Consider the following 25,198-nt stretch of genomic DNA (forward strand, 5'->3'; position numbering starts at 1 on the left):
CTCATTCGCAGGTTAGTTACTTTATCTGAAAATTCGACCGGTGGTTGATAACAGATGATAGGCACAGCCGCTTGCAATTCGTAGTCCTGCTAAGAAATTTAGAAGCATTTACGTGGAGCGATACTGTGAGCACTCGTACGCGCTTAAAGAAGATGACGTTTGTTTGGCCTTCACCTGGTCTGCACAAGTAACGCCTACTTTCTCTTGGCTGGCCTGAAGCGACCGACCATACGTGTAAACGTTTGATCCTTCAATTGCGCTATTTGAAATTTGATCAAGTATTAATGCTAAATCCAATGGCAATGTAAAAACGAAGAGACCTGTATTCACTCCAATACAAATACGTATAACACAAGTTTTTTCTTACTTTGAGGTATACTAGAACATTATACCAGCAGGGCTTAAAGACTATGATTTTTCGTTGTCTGTAAATTACTTTTGAGTCATATCCTGTTGAATAAAAAAAGTTATTGGCGGATTCACAGAACGTGAAATAAACAACGCCCATCATGATCAGACTAGAGCGATTAATACAAGATTCGTCACCGCGTTGGGTATGAATTCATCCGCGAGCCTACTTGGAAAAGTGTTCGAATCACAGGACAAATGCAGCCTCTGTTAATCAGAAGTGTAAGCCATAAGTTGTTTAGGAAATGACGTCGTCTGGAGCCGGTATGCAAGTTTAGTAGTGAAGTAATCTCTGACTCTGAGAAACGGATGACGTCATGGTACGAAAGCGTATAACATAGGTATATGCCGGGTCCGCGACGTCCGATCCTTCGTCCCCACCTCGCCACTGAACTCTGCTCGATCGGCATTCCACTCAGGGTTTCTGCCAGACCAGACGGGCCAGACTACCTGTTCTTTATAGACCCCGGTCAAATAAACAAAACAACATCGCTAACGTAGGCACATGTATACATATACGAATTCCGGGAACATAATGGAGTGAGATTTTTAAGCTTGGTCATGATCGAATATATTGATAAAGAGTTTTTGAAAAATCTTTGAATCATGGTCTTGAACCGCTTTTCAAAATAACCTAATGTTGGGCGAGGAGACAAAGAAGAAGCACATGTGAAACAAGTCTTCGTTTGTTCAACTGCAACTGTACACACCTATGTATACGTGTGCATATACATGTATTCTTGTCTTTTGCGTACGCGGTGGACTACGCTGTAGTTATAACTGTACATCGAACGATCTTTCATTTGTCACGTCGTCTTGGTACCTATGCGTGTTCCAAAATACGCAGCTCTGATTCGACTGGGGCGTTTGAAAGGCCTAAGGTCATGTAGTACTCCTACCTTTACCGACCGAGTAAACTCACCCTTTTTCTTTCTATATTAAATAATTTGAACACTTTTCGTTCGTTTGTTTATTAAATATAGAAAAAAAGGGGAAGTTTGCTCGGTCAGTAAGGGTAGGAGTACTACATGGCCTTAAAACCGATCACACAGATGTTTTTCGCTGCCTTAATTATTATGATACAATTTTTGAAGTCTACGAAGGTGCATATTTTTCAAAAGTCCACATAGGTTGTATATTTTCTCAGTCCATCTGAAGTCGTCCGAGGATGTGAACGATATAGATTCCGAGCACAAATATTGATAAGTCGAGATGCAAGGGGTTATTATTCTTTATCTACGTGATGTACTTGACCCTGTTCACTCTTGAGTATAACGACCGTATACATATAGCTACTTGAAATAACAATCAATAGCGAATCGGGATAGACGATGGTTCTTTAGTCGAGTGAATAAAAACAATTTTCCTGATCTTACAGAAAAGAAAAGTATAGCGATTCTCGCAATGCAGTAATTGCAGTAATGAACAGTAAATTCTCCATAGGGGGTTTGATCTTCGTACGGCACAAACTAATATTCACTGATCTACCAGCTCTCTTAAATCGATCCGATCACAATGTTGTCGTAGATCTGAGGCTGAATGCGGCTGCAGTTGAACACGATAAACTCTGTGCATACTCACAAGCGATATCAACATCATCTATATCTTGTTGTATAACGTCACCGTGTAGTAATTGCTTAAAATAGCTGGTTAGAATGAATCGACCACAGGCAATGCTCAACGAGTGTTGCGAGGAATCCACGACTTTTCGCATCCGACCGAGTATGAATACCAAGACTTCATTGTTACCCGGTCTTGAGCATGCAGCAATTATGATCCCGTCAAGGATCCGTAATGGCAACGCGGCGCGGCAATGTTTTATGCTCCTTCATAGAGGCATTGTAGTTTCATTTTACTCTCGTAGGTACACGTATGTTTTTCTTTTCACGGAGTTAGAGATTCATTTTTCTTCCAAATGCAATTATTTCTTCAAATTTCAGTTCTATCAGATCGTCCGAGTGTGGAGAAGGGATTTAGTATATCGAAGGTATATTCGTCAAGGTGCCAGAGCAAGCAAACCGGCATAGGCATATACCTATACCTATAGGTGAAGAAACTGGCCCGGCTTGACTAGGAGATAACGACGTATACGAGCGCTTGTCGATGTACACAGTTAGACGTTTATCACCTATAGGAGGGAGGGGGGTTAGCCTCGAGGACGCTCGTGGATATTTGAAAAATTCCAAGTTTCTGTTATCCCTGAGATAATATTCGCTCGTTACTACATTACTTGGTTGTTGTTTGACTCGATCGCCCTGGAATTCAGAGCATCTCTAATCTCGGTCCACTTCTGTGCGTCACCTTTATGGTCTTTTCACGATGTAGCTGAAAATTCAAAATTCTCTAACAATAAGTAAAATCTGTGGATCGCTATTAAATTTGAAAACTTTTGTATAAGATTTCTCGAGAGCGACCTAGAATTCTTTGTTGAAAAGTGTGCAACGATACGACACTAGCTGGCAACCGATTCACAAGTAGTGAATCACGTTTGAAAACTTGCCAGCCACTTTGAAATTTTGTTGACCGACAAACCGCCCCACGTATACGATTTTAATAGATTTTGGTATAAAAATAAATTATAAATAAATTAGCTAAAGTCGTATAATGAAAACACTGCATCATTTATAAAATATTTACCTTTTGCAATGAAAAGGTAGTAAAAAAAATTGCCGTACGTACTGATATACTTGTCAAAGTATTTTTAAGGCATTCGTAAAAGCAACGTGGAATTTGCTGATATAATGGAAAGCATTTAGTTTCAAATTTCTGTCTACGATTTTAACAACTTTAATCAGAGGTTCAAGTGCTGCTTTCCATGCAAGTTGCGTGCATACATGAAATGATTCAAATTTCTGCATGCAATTGAAAAATAATCCGCCGTCCACGCCTTTTTTTAGTCGCGCGGCCAGACAGTTTCACATTATGAATTATACGAACATTCTTCAACCCGGGTACGATTTGATTGTTGGATGAAACAATCCTGACGTCACGGTTTAATATGTACCGTGATAACAATTCGCCGGCAAGAATTATTCTCATTGTTCGAGAAATGACGCAACTTCAAACCCGGCGACAAATTGTAATATGGTATAGTCACTGATGGTTCTATAGTGGAATAAATTTATGCCGTTGGCATAACGAGGAGGTGCTGCATAGAAATTGAGAGCTGTAAAGTTGAAAAAATCGTCAGATAAAATGTACACGTATCATGTGTATACCTGAATGATTCAGGTGAGAGGATTCCGGGAAAACATTAGGTCCCTGAAAATAATTAGCATAGGAATGTTAAGTGATCAACGTAGATGGTACGCAGTATAAATTAGATCTGCTGTAATATTCTCTCTCTGCATGTAATATATCACCGATTATTATTTCGTATCTGCGAGGAAAAGTAGAAATCATCTGAAGCAGGAGATGAAGCAAAACAAGAAACACACTTTACGCATCGTTTTACGTGATAGATATGAAAAGATATTTAATTTCTCACTGTCTGTGAATAATTTTTTCAAATTTCGCATCGTAACGCGAAATTCACATCGTTTTGTGCACCAATTAAGTCTGATTATTCATTTCTTTTTGGCCAATGAATTATGGCTTGGTTGAATCACACATGAAACCACCGAATGAGGGTTGAAAGTTGCAAAACATATTTAGAAAAGTATCACCTGTGTTATATGTAGATTTCATCCTAGACTTCAACCGGCCTGAGTGATTATCATAGAGCAAAGTTAATCCGTGCAGCCCATTTCGATTCAGTAATTCTATTTCAATTAAAATCAAGTACCATTATTTGCAGAAGCGGTGAACTGCAAATTACTATTATCACACAAGATAATCTATTTTGCTCGAATACTTTCACCAATTGCACAGTGACGCAATTAACTGATTTGACGTATTAGATAGGCAGGATAAGCTTGAGATACTTCGGTGAAAGAAATTAATTTCCACTCAAAGTCTTTATGGACGTCATTTTCTTAATTGCCTCTGCATTCACGTTCGGAACGTTGAAGATCAGGATATAAAATCCAATCATAATGAAAAAATATTAAGAGTTTTATAATCACAGGTTAATTTCTGATCGTGTGAATATACGTAGAAAAATACTGTGCGATTCACACAAGCTTCATATAACTGCTAGAGCCGAATACAAATCGGTTAAAATCGTGGTTAAACACGAAGTAGGTGAGCAAGGAATCGGTTCCCTCACGATCATCGTCGGACCAAGTTCTCTTAATGGTTTCTTGAAACCAGTTCCGCCGTTAAAAAAAAGTGGTAGCATAAAACTAGCGGATCATGGGACCTACAATCTTGGAATAATTTGAACGTATAACCATCATGCACTATATACCTAGCCCCAGAAAGTCGGAAAACCTAAGATCCGATCATAACCAGCATATAAAATTCTAATAGAAGGCAAAATAATTTTCTTTTCGTGCAGATTCCTCGGACATTGTTGACTGCAAGCTGAAGCTGATATTGGGACTGATATGGACCCTGATTCTGCACTACTCGATCTCCATGCCGATGTGGGATGGCGACGATGGCGAGAGTCCGGATAAAGGAACCACACCAAAACAACGGCTTATGCACTGGATCCAAGCGAAGGTCCCAGACTTACCGATCGGCAATTTCACGTCGGACTGGAACGATGGCAGGGCGGTTGGAGCACTCGTGGATGCAGTTGCACCCGGACTTTGCCCTGACTGGCAAGACTGGAACCCCAAAGATGCGGTTCAAAATGCATCGGAAGCGATGGGTCTGGCAGACGACTGGCTCAATATACCACAGGTACGTTGTGCCGACGATTCAGATTATCTGGAATAGTTGGTGTAGAGGGATGAAACCATCGTTGGCTGTGACCGAACATTTTATTGCAGCTAATCAAACCGGAGGAGATGGTGGATCCCAACATCGATGAGATGTCAATGATGACCTACTTGTCGCAGTATCCCAACGCAAAGCTGAAGCCCGGCGCACCTCTACGGGCAAAAACCAACCCAAACAGGTATGCTGGGAAATATAACTTGCAAACAATAGTTCCTTGCCAGGAGAAGTCGAGCAAACAGACGATTTGCAAGAAATAATTGATCAGAGAAGGTGAGAGTGATTATAAGAGTTGGTCAATTACAAATGCGTAGATGAATCTCTTGGCAAGGAATGAACAAAATTGCGCTCACACAGCCATAACTAAGTGAAAATAAAGAAGGAACAAAAAAAAAACCTGTTCTTCGTCCAAATTCATTAATTGATTCATAAATTTCATTTTTCGGTCGCAGCATCCCGCCACCGCGGTAAGTCGCGAGCTTCAAGCACATTTTGAAAAAACTAAGGCTTTGTAACGTACTTTGTTTGGCAAACTTACATTTAGTGATTGTTTGGAAACTACTTTCTAACTTTTCGACGTCTAATTGGAATATATCTGATTTTATAGCAATTATATTTCAGCTGTGTGTCGTGTGTCGTGAGTCGTGAATGTCATGATATACGTGTATACCTATACATTGATTATTATCAGTTACATTTCGATAAAATGAATTGTTTAAATTCGATAACGTTGTGCAAATAATCATAGGCTGCTATTTAAGAAAGCTAGATATTCATTTTGGTATTAACGCTTGTGTAACACTTGGTTATAATACAATACTGGCCGATTGCCGCATAAGTATCTGAATGCCAGTACTCACCATTCTGCGCGTTGTCATGTATGTTACTACAATTCATTCTCCCATAAATCCAGAGTCCGTGCTTATGGTCCTGGAATCGAGCCGACTGGACCCGTTGTTGGTGCCCCAGCAAATTTCACCGTGGAAACATTCTCTGCCGGTAAAGGAAACGTTGATGTAATCGTCGAAGACCCCAAGGGAGCTAAGATTCCGGTGAATAGATTTATTCAAATTACTCACAAGTCTAAAAAATTGTTCATGCCTAAGGTGATGCAATCAGACTTCAACGTAACTATTGCAATTACACACAACTTCGAGAAAAATGTGGGAATTCAAGTCGTGATTGCGAGAGATACCGTTGAACGGAATCAACAATGAACATAGTTACTGTGGTTACTGTTTTATAACTTATTGCTCATACCTATTCCTTTACAGGCTGACGTCAGGTTCAACAAGGACAGAAATCTCACCTACGCCGTATCCTACACTCCGAAGGTGGAGGGTTCTCACAAGGTGAAGATTCAATTCGCCGGAAGAGCGATTCCCAAGAGTCCTTACACCGTCAACGTTGAAGGTCACGCCGGGGATTCCACCAAGGTTACGGCTAGCGGTCCTGGACTGCAGCCCGAAGGCGTGTCAATTAACAGACCGACGTTTTTCGACATCTTCACCAAAGAAGCTGGGCGTGGGGTGCCGGAAGTGATTATTCTCGATCCTCAGGTGAGAGCGGTTTCGATTTGATCGACAAATAAAGGATCAAATTCGTATAACTCTTTTTTAAATGAAACTATCCGACTTTTTGTAGGGTTCGAAGACTTCTGTGCCAGTAAAGCTCCGTCAAACGTCACCCGATGTTTGGCGATGTGAGTACGTCTCACCAGTAGTCGGACTTCATTCGGTGAACATCTTCTTTGCTGGCAAACCGATACCGGGGAGTCCACTTGGCGTACGTGTGTCGCCTGTTTCCGATGCAAACAAATGTCGAGCTTACGGCAGAGGACTTCAACCGAAAGGTATTCGCGTCAAGGACGATGCGGACTTCAAAATTGTCACTAAGGATGCTGGAGAAGGAGTCCCAGAAGCACTGGTGATCGGGCCAAGTGGTGTCAACTTGCCAGTACGGTAAGGAGCCCTCGGGTCAGAAATGTATAAAGTTTCCGAAGTTATCGAACTTTGCTACAACGGAATTAGTTCAATTTTAGGCTCATGAAGATAGACGCCACGACCTACCATTGCAATTACACTCCAGTAAAGGAGGGTCGGCATGTGGTAATGGTCACTTTCGGTGGCAAGGAGATCAACAAGTCTCCATTCGAGGTGAACGTTGGTCCTTACAAGGAATCCGCCATCAGAGTTTACGGGCCAGGCCTGCATGGAGGAGTCGTTGGATACCCAGCAAAATTCACAGTCGATACTAACGGCGAGACTGGGAGTCTTGGATTTTCCATCGAAGGTCCATCGAAGGCGAAAATAGACTGTCACGACAACGGAGACGGAACGGCAGACGTCACCTACTATCCTACCGCACCCGGGCAATACTTTGTACACATCAATTGCGACGATGAGGATATTCCGAAGTCTCCGTACATGGCAGAAATCCTCCCCAAGGTCGACTATGATCCGGACAAGGTGAGGCGAGATTCATTCTGTGATTAAGAAACTATTATTGGCTTACTGTAGTGACGTTCACCACGGACTCACCCAACTTACAATCGGCACCTGTTGACGATGATTTAGGTCGAGGTACATGGACCGGGAGTCCAGCCCGATGGCGTAGAGCGCGATAAGCCAACCCACTTCACAGTGGATTGCAAAAAGGCTGGAAAGGCACCGCTAGAAGTGGCAATTCAGGATGCTCTTGGACGACAGGTACCGGTTCGTTTAGACGACAAGCGGGACGGAACAATCCAGGCTCAGTATACACCCACCTCAGGTTCACAGCACAATATTCAGGTGGGTTTGACAAAATATATACGTCTTGACCTCATGATCTTAGAAAATATCAAATTTTCGGACCTTGTATTTCTCGAATGTCAACGAGTTTTCACCCTTTCAGGTCAATTACGGTGGAGTTGGAACCAAGAAGTCACCGTATAGAGTCGGCGTTGCGGCTCCGCTGAATCCAGATATGGTCCAAGCCTTTGGTCCAGGTCTTGATAACGGTGTAAAGTCGAATACCCCGACACACTTCAACGTAGACTGCAGAGAAGCTGGTCCGGGTGAGCTTGACGTTACAATGGCGAATTCCGAAGGTCGTGACTTGCCAATCACTTTGACTGACAACGAGGATGGCACTTACACCGTCGACTACGTCGCGCCACAACCCGGAAACTATACAGTCAATCTCAAGTACGGAGGCTTGAAGGTACCAAAATCACCGATCAAGGTCAACGTACAACCTCATGTGGATGTTTCCAAGATCAAGGTGGACGGATTAGAGCCCAGTAAGTATACCGCAGTAAATTCAATCTTTAACTATTCAGTGAAGAGTAGGTGACTGTAATAGCATTTATCACCTCATGAAAATAACAACTTGAATATTTTTCAAAACCAAAGAACGCATACTCATTAAATTAGATAGCTTCCGCTTCTTCAAATTCTACGGATTCGGACATCTTGGTCACTAGGATTATCAGTCCATCTCAGAATGGACTAGTGTATTTCAACTCCGAACTTCGTAATACTTTTGGTACTTACTGTATAGCCGAAAGAAAAAATGAGCCCGCGAAAATTGGTAAAATTTGGCGTAAGTGAACTGGGAATCTGTGAGGAAATCGAGATTTATTTCGGGAGATACTTCGAGGTCAGACGAGGCATGTTTATAAATCAGGGTTTCGAAACGATGAAATATATCTCGAGGATTACACGACTCACCAATTAGCGCAGAATACCAAGTACACGCCGTGCTACATCGCGTACAAGTATAATATCACAGTACCTATACTTTGCTCTGATATGTTGTCGAAGAAAAACCAATCTAAATGATGTTGCATATATCAACCTGCACCCGTAGCTGCACCGGTGAACAGTCTTCAACAGTTTCGTGTAATAACCCAAGACGCTGGGAAGGCCGATGTTCAAGTAGCGATCACAACGCCATCAGGAAACCGTGTAAAGGCTCACATCATACCAACTCACGAGGGTTTCTTAGTAAACTTCACGCCAACCGAGCTTGGGGAATATCTGCTTGGCATTAGTTTCGGCGGGGAGCCAATATCTCCTCAACCATGTCGCCTGACTTGCGTTCACGGGAGTGATCCGTCCAAGGTCAGAGCGAAAGGCCCGGGGCTGTCGCATGGCGTGGTTAACAAGCCCGCAGAGTTTGTGATTGATACTAGGGGCGCTGGGCAAGGTGGCCTAGGCGTTACGGTCGAAGGGCCCTGCGAAGCTGCCATCAATTGTCGCGACAATGGCGATGGCACTTGTTCCGTAGCCTATCTTCCCACAGAGCTTGGAGACTACGGTATCAACATCACTTTCAATGACCAGCATATACCGGGCTCACCGTTCCAGGCGTTAGTCGTACAAGAAGCTGACCTTTCCAAGATCAAGGTGTCTGGCAACGGCATTCAACCTCACGGTTAGGAGTCGCGTGATCACTAGCTTGCTCTTTTAATATGACGCATGACTCATCTGCTGTTTGGATTGTACAGATGATCTTTGTATTTCTATCGTTTTTCAACGTACTATGTATTTTCTTTTACTTTTCTTTCACTTTTCTGTTTTCAATTGATTAATCATTGATGACTGTTTCAGTGTATTTTAAAGTATGTTGACCAGAGGGATGATGGATCCAATTATTTTAGGGTTTTTATTGATGCTGTTTACTAACACCTTCAATTTTGTGCACTGAGAACTTGCATCCATATAGACATGTACATATATGTATATAGAATCTGCAAATTCAGCAGCTAATTACTACGCTCATTTGCGTTTCGGCACTCCCCCACATATAAGTTCGAATTACGAGTCCCGTATGTTGTGTGCGTTCGGAGAACTGTGATTAAGTGTGTAAGTCAAAAGATACACCAATAAATGTTATCATAGCTGCGTCAATGTCGTCACACTTACAATTTAATGACTTCCTCTGTAACGTCGGCATAAATCAAGTTGCGGTTAGACGTTAATAGAGTGCAATGGCCTTCACATTGAGTAAGGACAGGTATGGCGTTTCAAATCAAACAATAGACTGTGTGATTACTCATGAATAATGTAGTTTGATTCGATGGCGCCGACAGAACGAGAATGGTGGTACTACCACAACAATAGCGTGCTTCACTGATACTCAATTATTTTTGTTGATTGATTAATTCATTTGAGCATTTATGTTAATCTAAACTATTTAACCTTCCGCTGTTTTGATTCGAAAAAAATTTGTCTCTTTCAAGGTCTCTACGTCGATAGCGCCACCGATTTCATTGTTGATACACGAGCGATAGCAAAAACCAAGAGTGACGATGGTAAAGTCTCGTGCACCATCACAAATCCGAGCGGCGGAAAGACTGAGAAAGTGATAACGCCGCAAGCGGATGGAACCCTGCGAGTTAGTTACACGCCGTTCGAAGAAGGCCAGCACACGATTGATATCCTATACGACAACGTGCCGATTCCCGGCTCGCCGTTTTCAGTAAACGTGAAACGCGGCTGCGATCCCAGTAAATGCAGAGCCTACGGCCCCGGCCTCGAAAAGGGTTTTGTCGCCAAACCCAACCAGTTCACTGTTGAAACCAAAGGGGCGGGAACCGGAGGACTTGGGCTCGCAATTGAAGGAACAAGCGAGGCCAGGATGACGTGCAAGGACAATTATAACGGATCATGCAGCGTTGAGTACGTGCCAACGGAACCAGGCGACTACGATATCGCAATAAAGTTTGCGGATCAGCATATTCCGGGCTCTCCGTTCAAGGTTCAGGTTGAAAAGACAGTAGACCCCAAGGATGTCACTACCTTCGGCTCTGGTTTGGACCCTGAGAAGGTTCGTGAAGGCATTCCGGCGAAATTCATGGTCGATACTTCCAAGGCCGGCATCGCGCCGTTGGACGTGAAGTTGAAAACGGACAAGGGAACAATACAGAAACCGGAAATCAAGGACGTTGGAGAGGGAGTCTACGAGGTTACTTACCAGCCTCCACCAGTTGGCAGTAACGTTCAAGTCGGGGTCACTTATGGCGGGCAAGATGTAGCCGGGAGCCCCTTCAAAGTGAAGGTCAATCCATTGGTTGAACCGAGCAAAGTCGTTTTATCCGGACCCGGAGTAGCGCCGAAGTTGTTGGCGTCATTCCCCACCGAGTTTTTCGTCGACACCCTGAACGCTGGTTACGGTGACCTGGAAATTCAAGTATTGGTAAGCACCTCCCACGCGGTGAATCATTAATTACTATTCACAGGTATTCTCTCGTGATGCTGATGAGTAAATTTCTCCCTTAGGGGCCCGATCAAAGACCACGCAAAGTCGAGATTCAGGATATCGGTAACGGCAAGTACAGGGCGTCCTATCTTCCCGATGACTGCGGCGCCTACAAGGTGAACGTTAAGTACGGTGGTAAGGAAGTGCCGGGCTCGCCGGTAACCGTTCAAAGTCAGTCAACCGGTTCCGCAAACCAGTGCAAGATCAAAGAAGGCATACAGCGTACGTTGGCTCAGGGAGAAGAGTATTGCATCACCGTGGACACCGAGAATGCTGGTCGTGGAGCAGTCACCTGCCGAATTCGTTCAACATCCGGAAGGTAGATCTACAATTAATTGCGATAGGTTACATGGATCTTTTCATCTCACGCAGTCTTTCAGCTGCTCTATTGCATGACGTATGACTCGTACTGAGGAAAAATGTGCTCACCTTATTCATCCGCGTAATGGGTGGTGCATGGTTTCGCGATCGAGGTGGGCTTACAAGCAAGCCTCTATCAATTATAATTAATTGCAAACGTAACAAGTAGTGGATGCCAACATGAAATTACGAAACTTCTTTGGTATAAGGTAGAGTTATGTTAAATGGTTGACAATTTTGGCACGGACGGGTGTCGCCGTGTGATATACAGAGTCAAATTACATTTTGTAGGCAACTTTGTGATGGCTAAACGCAGGGAGAGATGGAACTTGAAGATTATCAATGTCGGAACTTTTTTTGGACATTTAAAATTTGTCATTCTCCAAATATTGTATATTTGATAATGGCATTGTCGTATGGGGGAAATACTCATCTAGTATACCTATTTTTCACTTATTAGAAAATATTTTTACACTTGAGAAGTAAAACACGTGTTGGTGTATTTCACGTTCACGTCAAGCCCAGTGGCCAGTCTATCGCGAATTCCTGCTCGACAGTGATCCCAATTTACGGATATTAGCCACGTCTGGGTCTCAGAGTCACGAATTATTATAAGCTTTGATACGCGATGTGCGGTACATAAAAATCTGTATATTTATAAACGTGCCGGGTGACCCTAATATCGCGTGTATTTTTAATCCCCTAATTCGTTAAAACTTTCGTCCGATGAAATAATCTATTTTTACGAACTACCGAATGTCCCACGATTCCAGAGAAAAAATGTCACTCGCCTTATTTACTCAAAATGGACTATCAGTTTTATATCAATTAATTAACATGATATTTCTCGAACAGTGGCCGTGTTTCGCAGCTGAGATTGCTTTTCCCGGATGAGTCCATTGACACCTGAACACACTGCCCTTTGCCCACTCGTATTTTATCATCCCGAAGATCCCGAGAAAATTCTGTAGTCATAATACCACACTTGTCTGTTATAAAAATAATTTTTTTCAAAAATATACTTACATATTCCAGCGATGACATAACACTCGATGACTTCTTGATGGATTTATGACTTAGACAGGTTGACTTTTTTGGCACGGTTTCAACATAAATTAAAATTATGTTGAATTTTTTTGAAAACTAAATGGTCTATGTAATTCATTACTCGCAGGTACATATCGACCATTCAGCCAACATAACCTGAGTCACAAGATCTTAGAAAATGTGTGATATTGTAACGCAAATACTTATTTTATTGATATGATCTTGACAATAATCGATATTGTTGTTATCTATGTGACTATAAATAGTCACGAAATGAATGGAAATTTTGTTCATCTCATACGGACAGTCTCTTATAGAATAGTGTTTACCTTGTTACGTTTGAATGAGCCGTGGCTTTTCCTCTAATTAGTGGTCTACATTTATTCAGAACGGGTTTCCAGAGCTGGAAAAGAATATTCATTTCCAGCATTAAAATTAAGCGTTTAAGATAGAGAAGGCAGTAAACAGGAAACAAATTGAGGATTATTATTTGTTTGAAATTTAGACGGAATTTGGCCAAATGCCAGTTTCAATTACATTTTGTTTTTCAATCAACTACATTAATATGAACGCATAACACTTAGAATGTTGAAATAGTACGGAAAGACCCAGTAATTTTTTTACTTACATCGGAATTTGCAGTACGTGGTATTTCAAATAGTTTTTAGGAACGCTTCCACAAGACAGGAAATACATGCGAATCGAAATGTTATTAAAAGCATGAGAATTGTTGTCCGAGACGAAAACATCGACGAAAATAAAAATAATCGTTGGAAATTTCACTTGACGATATCAAGATGGGAATGTGTCAGTTTGGAGGGTCTTGGATGCAGTTTAAAAATACATTGCCACGAGCCTGATATTTATTTTTGATCACCATTTAAGAAATTGTATCCTGCGAGTTGCCACTGACAAAACTGTTTGAAAAGTCGAAAATAATATTTCAAACGCTAATATATCTACTATTAGTTCAGTATCTTTTTTCAATGTTCACATAAATCAGGGAAAGTAATCTAAACCAACATACTAAACGTAAATCACACGTATACCAAGAAATCAGGGCATGATAATACTTTACGAAAATGACTAATTCCTCAAATGTAATCGCTTCACGCTTCTTTCTTTAAATTAAAACTTTCCGACACAAAATACGATCATCGAACGAATCAAAGTACCTTACGTGGAAATTTTACTGCAAGTCCATTAAATCAGTTTTGGTGTTGTTATTTCTACTGTACCTATTCGGTATCCGTGTCCTGACAGGATTCATCCCACGTGTAATGAAATTCAACAGTTTGACATCAGGTGTGATTTATGAATCTGAATCTTGGCAAGGCAACCGAATAGCTGCTTCATAATATTTAGATGCAATTAGAATGGAGCTTGCTTGATTCATGGAAAGCAATGGTCTATACATGAAAAGTGGAATATAAAAGACGAAACGACAATTATAGAGCTTGTTAGGAACGGAGCTGAGGGGTGAAAAGGAATATGTAGAAATGGAAAATATGCCATTCCTTGAATCTAGAATAGGTATGCTGTTTGTTGAATCAATGACTAACAAGATTGCCGACAGTAACACCGGGTCACTTCAGACCATGGGCTAGAACACTTATAAATGAATTCGTCAGCTTGGGCCGTGAATTGGTGATCTTTGTGTGACTAGTGACATTAAACTTCTCTCGACGTATTGTAACTAATCACAATTGGCAACCTAACGTGTAAAATGTCACTGTCGTTAGTAAATCAGAATTCACACTTCTGTAAACGAACACTACGTGTTATCCTGCTGCTCTTTTGTAAGAATGCCAAAAGCTTCGGTCGAAAATTGATGACACTGTTCAAATGCAGTGTATAATTGCACTGTTACTGTAGAGCCTGTTGTTTCATTATGTAAATTAGTTCCAACTACAAAGAAACAAAGCTGTGCTTCTTGGCACGTTCGTCGAAATTAAATGGAGCGCTGATAGCAAGGATGCGTAACAAGAACCGCTTGTCTAGCTCCAAGGTATTCGACGAGGATGAAATCCTCGAGTTTTGAATGCGGATAAGTTCCATCGTACCTATTCTGCTCTCAGTCCTGTAGTCTATAAAGCATTGCTTGGGATGGTATTTGACTCGTTGTTTTAACAAAGTTTAACATTTTTTAATATATTTCACTTTCGAGCTGACAATGCGTGAGATGCTAGTCGATTCTCGAATCAAAAGTTTAGGCTTCTGAGGTGTGGATCAAAGTTTTATGATAGTCAGGCTTCAGGCGAGTTTTAACGTTCGAATTTTCGTCTTTTGCAGTGAAGCTGTCGATATTGACATCGAGGATAATGGCGACGGGACTGTCAACGTCTACTACAAGGTTGCCGATGCTGGTGAATACACTCTGAGCATCAAGTTTGGCGGTCAACCAGTTCCAGAAGGATTTTACACTTTCGTGGTAAGTTTCTTACTCTCGAAACGCGTATCATTCGATGGCAAGCTTATAATTTAAGAGATCGAAGATATTTCGTGCGCATACGTGTAATATAATTGATCAACTTATTTTCGGAATATTTTAGAAGGATTACCAATACACCCTTGAGAACTTTTTCATGAGTAATAAATAAACTCTCCAGGTATGCGGTCGAGTTTACTTTTTCGATCGAACAGACTTAGAGCTGAGAAACGGAAGAACGATAAGATGGAAAATATTCGGTTGTACAAACAAACAACTCCGATCTGCAATATAGCCGAGAAGGGTGATTCGCAGTTCACCCACAAGAGTTAAAATAAGAGTATAATGCTTATAATAACGTGAAGGCTTGCATTGTTCGATCGTTTCCATTGCAACAGCACGCAACTGGATCCTAAGAATAATGTCGAAAACTCGTGCTTGCACTAATTCTCGTCGAAGGCATATCATTACCGGTGGAATTGAACCACGTAGTCTTGATCTGTCGCTGCATATATCGTATATATATATATATAATTTCGATGGTTGACAAACGGCTATGGCTTAAGACCCGGACGTTATAGAGTGGGTCCAAAACACGGATGCCTGTGTTCCCCGTAGCAGTGGTGTAGTTTTCAGAGTTTACTGGTGGGAGTAGAACTGATCTAACTATAGAGTCTAACACGTACGTACAGGATATTGTCGCAGACTGTTCAGCAACACAGTTCTCTTCGAAGGCTCTACCCGATCGCATCAGTTGATTCGCAATCTCCATCTTGTTCGTCGCCTGCATCCCTGTCAACGTAGATTCGTCTACTCCAGGCTGACGGCGGTTGTCGCGATTCGAACCTCGAGGATCTCATATGCCAAGTAACAATCTTATAAGAGTCATAACTTCCCCCTCCACACCCCAAATCCAACCCTCCACTCCGCTAAACCAATGCCAATCATCTCTCGAGTCGACGTGAGAATCGATACTTGTCATCTGCTGTCTAACTCATTAATCGAGAAGATATTTTTCAAGAATAACATTACGGTTCGACGTTCTTCAATAATATGATCATTAGTATTGCAGTTTTTTCTATCACCATCATTACCTTCATCATCGAGGTTTTCACCCCCCCTGTCCTCCAATACCGTTTCGTTCCATTTTTGAACACTACGAAGCCGGCACTCAGGCATCGTTGTGGTGAGCCAGTCCAAGCTGGGATCCAATTTCACTTACCGATTTCATCTAACCTTTGCCTGTCTAACGATCGATTCCGTATAATCCTAATAATTGTTTATCAGATCGATGCTTCTGGAAACACTTACACTTGTCATTATCAAGTAACACTGTGTGATTGTTATTCTATCGCTTGTATCGGAATTACTTGAAAATTATAAACTTTTAGTTTTTCCTCGGTTTTTCTCGTCGTTATAATTTGTGTAACTTTGATCTCATTTTATTTTTCTTTATTAATTGGTCATCCGTTATGACACTCGGATACGCAATATTGTTATGGATAGTTAACATCCGGTATACCGTGACAGGGAAGTCGTCCATGACTTGGTTTCCGTCCAATTTGATACTCCCTCAACGAATAACCATAATTTTTTTTAAATGTTTTCCGTTCTACTATATTCACTAGTTTGCGAAAGTGTGTTTGATCATGAATTCAACCAGTTCTCATGCTAGCGATTACGATCAATTGAGGCTTGAAACATTCTTTGAAGAAAAAATTTGTCTTCGCCGGTTCAAATGTTGGCCATTTCTGCCGTAGACGTTACTTTGAGTACAATACAGATCATGCCATTCATAGAACCAAGAAGTGGAGGGAAAAATATTCAATCTCGAAGTTAGAAGCAATATGAAACGAGAAACCGGGGTCTCTTCTGGCCTATTTTGAGTACGTCTCACAGTCTTTCGCAAATTTATAAGCCCACGCCGGTTATGGCGGGGGTGGAAGGAAGAGAGACGAAGAAGACTGAGAGTGAAACCCGGCTGAATTAATGCCCGGCGTTAAATTAAACATCGCGGGCCACCTTGAGGTGCTCGTTGCCGTTGGTATTGCAACATGACGGTGGGCCTCCACTGATTTTTAACTTTTCTCCTCAATTTTTGGCACTCCCCGATATTTCACACCTACCTTAATGCATTCTTTCACGTTCGCGTCATACTGTGTTTTATGCATGAAATTTACCCCGCACAGATGATTAACGGCCGGATGATACTTATATTTTTCTCAACATCTTGCATCCAATGCTGGAATATTTCTGCGTTTCATATTTTTTTGGCGATGATAATATACTTCACCAAAGAAAAATTGTCGGAAAAATACTGCGATATTTTTAGCAGAGAAAGGAGATGTTTGTAAAACAAATGAATTTTTAAACGGCTGCAATAGATTGGAGCGCGTAACTAGCTTGAAAGTTATTCGTTAGCTATCCACAATTTTGAATTGGTTGCGAAGGTGGATGAGATATGATGCAACAGCTGCGGGCCAACTGTCGTTCCATTCCTAGATCGTTGAAGCAAATGTTAAAACATCGAAAATAGCAACTCGGGGACTTGAATACCAACAATTTCAATCTGATCAACATCATTATATGATACATATATATATATATATATATATGTATACGGTTTCGACCCGAAAATTAGAATCGCGTCTGCGCAAAGTCCTTTACCTTTGCCCTTCGGATGAAACAAATTTTGTTACATTGTATGCGCATCGTTAGTTGGCGCGTTAAATTTCCTTTTTACAGGAAAATTTTTTATTATTTCTTTTCAATCACGATAAACGTAATCGATCTCGCTATCCGATTTTGTCTTATTAAATCAGCCCACGTTGCTTAAGACGTAACAGAATAAGCATCAAATACCATCTGCGTTATACTCGCAGATTGTTTATTGGGTTAACACGGAATATATATATAATGAAACCGCTCTCTGTGGGACGATAGAGTATTTTTTTACTGGCAGAGTGATCGTCAAGCAAAGCATATAAACACATTCTCTAACAATAAGATCAAGTTGAATTGGGCGATTAAAGCTGTGGTCAAAGTAAATGAGAAGTAAATGAAATAAGAGACGAATTTACAACTTCCATCAAACGTTCCGACTCTTTTGTTGTACCTACTCATCTCAGGTATAACGACGGTGTATCGAGACTGACGGAGTGTGTTTCACCTTGTTTCAGGCATCAGAGGAATACCAGGAGCATAGCAGCAGCCAGAAAAGTCACAGGAGAAATCGCTCGCAGCAGCACGTTGTTGAGCAGAGAAGCACGAGTAGCGTACAAGAGAGTTCTGTAACGACAAAACGCAGCAGTATCCAAAAGGATTCGTCAAAGCATAAATTCCGCGACGTTCAACTGAATCACATACCTCTTCCATCGACCGGCGGCGTAGTAACTTGTAAGTATACCTTCGTCATACATGTGACAAAAATCTGGAGGGTCTGTACATGATGCACTGCCGTGTTATTTTTATTCATTATTCGAGCGATGTTTTTACGAACTACTGGAAATGCGTAAAAATATTTTGGCTCGCACCGACTGCATCTCCATGTGTTTTTCTTTTTGTGGCTTTCTGCGTTGCTCTTCGCCGATGGGATATGACGCGGTTCGATGTTATGGGTACACAAATAAATAATAATTTGAACATGTTTTGATGGTCAAGTAACGTGAATAAGGTATGAAACGAAGTGTGTGATAATAGAGACCTCCTTCCGTTCTGGCGAAATTTATTTCAAGAGTTTGGAGTTCGACTTGCTCGGTTTGCGAAAAGGAATTTTGTTTATTTTTAACCTTTATACGCGTATTACGCGCGTCCACGGATGCATGAGCTGTACACAAGCTGGTGTACTAGGGCAAACGATTATTCGCCGAGCTCAGATTCGCCATTAAAATTTCTATTTACACATCTGTGCGAAACGAGTGATTATATATAAACATGAATTGAAAATAACTTGAGTCTATCGCGGGTGTATCGGCGAGTATAATATAGCGATGTACCAGCGGACATCGTTAGATGTTCTCCGATCTTTGCTTACTAAATAGAACCAATTAAATCTAATATTGAAGTCTGTGATTTGTAAACACCCCTTCCTCGGATCGAATTGATTCTTCGGACCAATTTGAAACGTGGACAATCGCCAAGAAAATTGTGATGGATAATACACGGGTGGCACGTTCCGTGCGTGGGATCAACAAATGAAAGTTATGAGTCAATATGAATACCTAGAATTCTAAGGATCGGAAAGCTGAGGAACCATCGGAACTATGGCTTGACGTTGGATTCGAGTCTCGGATAGGGAGGTATTTTGAGATGGAAACGGCGTCGTAAGGATCATCAGTCGTTGGATGTGTAAGAGAGACTGAAATGAAAAGAAAAGACGAAGCACCGCCGGATCCATGGACTGGTTAATGGTCTATGCATGTTTGAAACTGTAAGCTGATGGACAGGACAGGTCTGGGCTGGTGTGAAATCGTCCTTGCCAAAAATATGACCTACCTACTGGTGGCGGTATTAATATTGGGTGATTAAGTACTGCCGGATGCGTTTGCTACCTCAGCCAAGCTCGTACGCTCATCGGGGACGAAGAGACTGTCAGAGGAAAAGATCAAACTCCTCATCTCTTGGTCTGTCATCTACCTTTTCCTCGCAGCTTTCAACGTCATCGTATAAATATCCCGGAAATAATTCACGGTAATACCTAAATGAAAAGCTGTTTCGATTGGGAGTGACTTCTATCATCAGATTTTTGAAAGACGAATATTAATCGAGAAATTCCTCCTGCGACTCGCCAGAGTCTGCAGGGGCCGAAGATTTCTTAAAGCAACCCTATTCCATTTAATACGGTTCAGCTCGATTCAGAAGACTTGAGTTGCGAAAGGATCACTTCGTGGCTTCATGATCATCTGCAACTCGTGCGGCATATTAATCTCGAGTCGCAAATTGCAACTAGCATTAGATTCGGTAGCTGTCGCTACTACATGAGTGTACAAGATGTCTAGTCATTTTTTTTCTGGCCTACAAGCTTCCCCAACGGAATAGAGGCAATCATTCAATCCATGTTGCTGATCTTGAGTGTGACTCTGTAATTTCCGGTTGGGGTTGGAACGTTGCAAGCCCTCGACGAAGAAATGACCGACCTACCAAGCGCGTCTGCCAAATTTTGCTATCTTAAGAATATCAGCCCAGATACTTCAAGGGAGGCTAAACAAAGTTTGAAGACGAAGCGTACGGAAAATTAGTCAAGAAACATTGGAATCGGTTTATTTCCGAATGTCTCGTGACGTTTGTTAGTAATAAAGGTATTATTTATGCAATTCTAAATTTCGTATATAAGTATGTAGTAAATATATATGCACAGATATCGGATTTTTTGTGACATAACTTGTCTCAACTGTCGGGCTGAAGATGTGAATTTTTTTTTCTTTTAAAATAAAGAAAAACGCCGATCAGAGGCCGTGCCTTCTATTTTAATCGCGTTGGGGTTGTATTAGATTTTTTTGATGTCATGATGCCTGTCGGTCATAAAGTTTGAAAAAAAGTTCCTTTGAAATTTTTCCAATCCTCTTAATCTCTGTCCAAAAATACTTTTCCAACATTGAGCTCTTCTTCATCGATGGGAAAAGGGGTAATCGTGCTAAAAAGTACGTAGTTTGCAGATTGAAACTAACAAAGCAGGTGCAATGATAATTCATAACGGATCATGATAAAGGATCAGTGCTTTTTACTGTCAAAAAGACAAAATTAGATACTCTCTTGATGATATTTGTGCCAAAAACATATTTTTACTTACGAGTCTCGTCTACACCAGAGCGTGTCGTTGAATTCCAAGCTGAGCTATGACCAGGTACACCAAGGCCCCGGGAATTCACCCTACCATTTCCGCAGCAATTTGCGTCACAGCAGTTTGATTTTTCAGTGTAAATTAACGTACATCAGCCGGTCCACGTTTAATATATCAAACCCCATTGGCCTCTGGAGAAGACTCAGAGTTGGCCTCTCGGGGAGTCAAGCTCGCCATTTCGATAGTAACCGGCCGCCACGTCTCTCTTTACCTCAGTCGTGTCAGAGATGCGCCTCTGAGAGTTTCCGCTGGAAAAGACGGAGTCAGTCTTAGTTTTACAACACCTCACAGTTTGTGACCGGCTCGTGTTTCTTTTGTTTGCTTGTATTTTTTCTTTTTTATTCATTAAATTGACTCTCACAAATTCATTCAGGAATTAATCGGACACGGTGGATTTTTACTCAATTTATCACTGGAAACTCTGTTAATTTTTAATTAATTTCAACTGATTTACGCGGAACTAAAGGCAGATTGACAAAGATTCGAGATTTTATATGTTTATATTTTTACTCTCTTACTTTATTGCACCATGAATTCATACTTGGTATTAGCTCGGTGAAATAGTTTTTGCACTGTTCCTCAAACATTGTTTCGTTATTAGTACTCAAGATTAGCTAAACTTAGGCCTCTGATCGAGTGAACAATATCTCAGTACCAGTTCGTAAATTATATCGAAGTTAACGTAACCGAAGCAAGCAATCCGGAAGAACTTGCTTACGCTATTCTCCGCGAGGTGTAAAAATTTAAAGTAAACACGATGAATTGAGACTGGAAAAAATTTTCTTGAATCGAATATCTGTCACGTTACGTTCATAAATGTTGTTTTGGGATTACGAAACCTTGATCTAATTTCGAAAACGATAATGACGAAACTATAATCAGTTCAAGTTCGACGACATGTTAAAGTGAATTGATTTTTCCCAGTCTCAGTTTGTTGCTAATACCTGTTTGATGGTCCATTCTTTTAGAACTTCATATATCGGTTTGATTGGTGCAAGTGGTGTGGACGTAACGATAACGACAGTTTGTCAAAAGTTTGGAAATGTTTTGGGAACAACCCGAAGAAGTGGTCACTACATGGCAAGAGTTGTCGACTTATTACTGCGCTTGGCTCAAAACTGTGACTTATAGCGAGTTTGATAGGGCAGAAAAGCCAATTTGTTACGCTCAAATATCGATCAAAGACGAAGCAGAAGAAGCGAAGGGGCCCGGACTGGACTTTCTTCCTCTAATCTTTCAGAGTATATTCCACGTCGAAACGAAAAAAGGTTCATTCGGCTGATTAATTGGCCCAGAATTTTGCGATCCTACTATTTATTTATCACCACTTTCATTGATTCTGAGAGGAATACACAATTTATCACAACGATATCCACGCGTACAAGATTAACTCACTCACATACGGAAATACATGTTGCTAGGCTTAAGTCACGTCCGTTGTGCTTACACTTCCCAGCCTCCGTAATCACACCAGAAACCAAGGCAGAGCGCGTGAATTGAGTTATACCCTGCAGTTGGGCAAACGATTTACGGCATGTTCGCCGTGATAAACAAATTCCTAACCGACTCTAAACTTAAAACTCTGCAACAAATTTCCTAAGAACTTGAGTATTCACACCTGACCGTATGTAAAACCCGTGTTATATTTTCAGCTGAAGTCAAAATGCCGAGTGGAAACGTGGATAAGCCCGAAGTCGAGGACAACCGTGACGGAACCGTGTCCGTCAAGTACGCGCCCCGGGAGGAAGGTCTGCACGAAGTGTACATCAAGTTCAACGGCGAACATGTTCAAGGTGAGCGAATCCGCAAAGTTTCACATCTATTGTGGAAAGGATTAACTCGGAGAATTTATCATGATCTGTTGACGATTATCTTCCAGGATCTCCCTTTAAATTCCACGTCGACTCCTTGTCGAGTGGATACGTGACCGCTTATGGCGCTGGACTTAGCCACGGCGTGTGCGGTGAGCCAGGAAACTTCACCATTTCCACAAAGGGTGCTGGTGCTGGCGGACTTTCTCTGGCAGTCGAAGGACCCAGCAAAGCTGAGATCTCCTGTCACGATAACAAGGATGGTACTGTGTCAGTCTCGTATCTGCCAACTGCTCCTGGAGAATACAAGATCTCGGTCAAATTTGCGGACAAGCACATAAAGGGCAGTCCCTACGTTGCAAAGATCACAGGTAAGGCCAGTGCACGGAATAACTTATATATAGAAAACTAAAGCAAACTAAGACTGGAATTAATTTTGAAAAATTCGTCAAGATTGATGCAATTCATGAATAGCTTCACTGTCGAGTCAAATATTATTGACATTGCTAGTAACTGCACTGATAAAAATGCTATTCCCGCGAAACGAATGGGCTGAATGTGAACGTATTCTGCCAGCGCTTACCATGAGAAATTTTTTAATTCCAGGGGAAGGTCGGAAGAGGAACCAGATATCCGTTGGTTCTTCAAGCGAGGTCACGCTGCCCGGCAAAGTATCCGATGAGGATATCCGTGCCCTGAACGCTTCCATTACAGCACCAAGTGGTTTAGAGGAGCCAGCGTTCCTGAAGAAGTTGCCAAGTGGAAACATGTGCGTTTCCTTTACGCCGCGAGAGTCCGGTGCGCATACCGTAGCCGTTAAGAGAATGGGGAAACACATCCCCAATTCGCCGTTCAAAATTGACGTAAAAGAACGGGAAGTCGGAGATGCGAAGAAGGTCAAGATAAGCGGAAACGCATTGAAGGAAGGTCAAACTCACGTCGACAACACTTTCTCGATCGACACAAGGAACGCAGGTTTCGGAGGCCTCTCACTGTCTATGGAAGGGCCCAGCAAGGCGGAGATTCAATGCAAGGATAACGACGACGGCACATTGAACATATCGTATAAGCCTACAGAGCCAGGATACTACATAATGAATCTGAAGTTTGCCGACCACCACGTCGAAGGGTCTCCGTTCACAGTCAAGGTATCAGGTGAAGGAAGCAACCGTCAACGTGAGAAGATTCAGCGACAGAGAGAAGCAGTGCCCATCACTGAGGTTGGAAGCCAGTGCAAGCTGACTTTCAAGATGCCCGGCATCACCTCCTTTGACCTTGCTGCAACCGTCACGTCACCGGGCGGAGTAACGGAGGATGCGGAGATAAAGGAGGTTGAGGACGGTCTCTACGCGGTGGCCTTCGTCCCGAAGGAACTCGGCGTTCACACCGTCTCCGTAAGGTACAAGGAGATGCATATTCCGGGCTCACCTTTCCAGTTCACCGTCGGTCCGCTGAGGGACGGTGGTGCCCATCGGGTCCATGCCGGTGGTCCGGGTCTTGAGAGAGGTGAGCAGGGTCAACCTTGCGAATTCAACATCTGGACACGGGAGGCGGGAGCAGGTACCTTAGCCGTGTCGGTCGAGGGTCCGAGCAAAGCCCAGATCGATTTCAAAGACCGGAAGGACGGAAGCTGTTACGTTAGCTACACAGCGTCGGAGCCTGGTGAGTGAATTTCCGAAACGTTTGCACGTGCACCCGTTGCCTGACGGTTAGAGTGTGATGAAGGCGATTGCATAATCAGGTTTTGATAAAGGATGACCGATCCAAGGAATCGCTTACCGCGTTTATATGTGACGTGTGCGTGCGGGGACACGCGCACACGTCCATTGACGACGAGGTATAGGAATGATCCAACACAGATGCTCTAGTGTGTTCCAGAAATACCAGGGGCTATATTTGTTGAGGAGATTCATATTTTCGCAGAGTAGAGGTGCCTCTGGTCGTCGTGGAAGCGGATGACTCTTCGATAGGGCAGCAGTTATATTTGGGTTGAGTCTGTGAGAAGTGGGGTACATATAGGAGCGTGGGGGGTACGGTAGGGGGACCGATCTCGAATCCGTGGTCAGATTTTGTGTTAGAGAAGTGAGAGGAAGTAGTGGTGTGCGATCGAGCTTCGGTTGAACAGCTGCGTTTACATCATCACTCGTTGATCTCGGCTGTTTTTTCGGTTTTTCTTTTTCTTCCTTGACTTTTTTTTACTTATTTCTTTATTTATTTATTTTTTTTTTATTCACA

The 25,198-nt window shown here is 42.0% G+C and overlaps 1 protein-coding gene across 7 annotated transcripts in view; it reads left to right on the forward strand.

The window, feature by feature from the left end:
- LOC124411560 (filamin-A) overlaps positions 1-25,198 on the forward strand; it is a 29,458-nt gene that overhangs the window by 1,410 nt on the left and 2,850 nt on the right. The window contains exons 2-18 of one of the 7 annotated variants that reach the window (XM_046890743.1): positions 4,847-5,196; positions 5,286-5,413; positions 5,685-5,699; positions 6,146-6,284; positions 6,507-6,791; positions 6,877-7,193; positions 7,274-7,700; positions 7,809-8,024; positions 8,128-8,515; positions 9,085-9,651; positions 10,460-11,415; positions 11,499-11,797; positions 15,178-15,316; positions 18,493-18,709; positions 22,805-22,945; positions 23,032-23,334; positions 23,570-24,625. In XM_046890743.1, the coding sequence (XP_046746699.1) occupies positions 4,847-5,196; positions 5,286-5,413; positions 5,685-5,699; positions 6,146-6,284; positions 6,507-6,791; positions 6,877-7,193; positions 7,274-7,700; positions 7,809-8,024; positions 8,128-8,515; positions 9,085-9,651; positions 10,460-11,415; positions 11,499-11,797; positions 15,178-15,316; positions 18,493-18,709; positions 22,805-22,945; positions 23,032-23,334; positions 23,570-24,625 (5,943 nt within the window). Of the gene's footprint in view, positions 1-4,846; positions 5,197-5,285; positions 5,414-5,684; positions 5,700-6,145; positions 6,285-6,506; positions 6,792-6,876; positions 7,194-7,273; positions 7,701-7,808; positions 8,025-8,127; positions 8,516-9,084; positions 9,652-10,459; positions 11,416-11,498; positions 11,798-15,177; positions 15,317-16,035; positions 16,181-18,492; positions 18,710-21,321; positions 21,443-22,120; positions 22,421-22,804; positions 22,946-23,031; positions 23,335-23,569; positions 24,626-25,198 lie in introns of those variants that run through there. The other 6 variants (XM_046890744.1, XM_046890745.1, XM_046890746.1 and 3 more) reach the window with 6 other exon arrangements.

The sequence above is a fragment of the Diprion similis genome, chromosome 10 (assembly GCF_021155765.1).
Source record: "Diprion similis isolate iyDipSimi1 chromosome 10, iyDipSimi1.1, whole genome shotgun sequence".
In the NCBI taxonomy this organism is placed as follows: domain Eukaryota; kingdom Metazoa; phylum Arthropoda; class Insecta; order Hymenoptera; family Diprionidae; genus Diprion; species Diprion similis.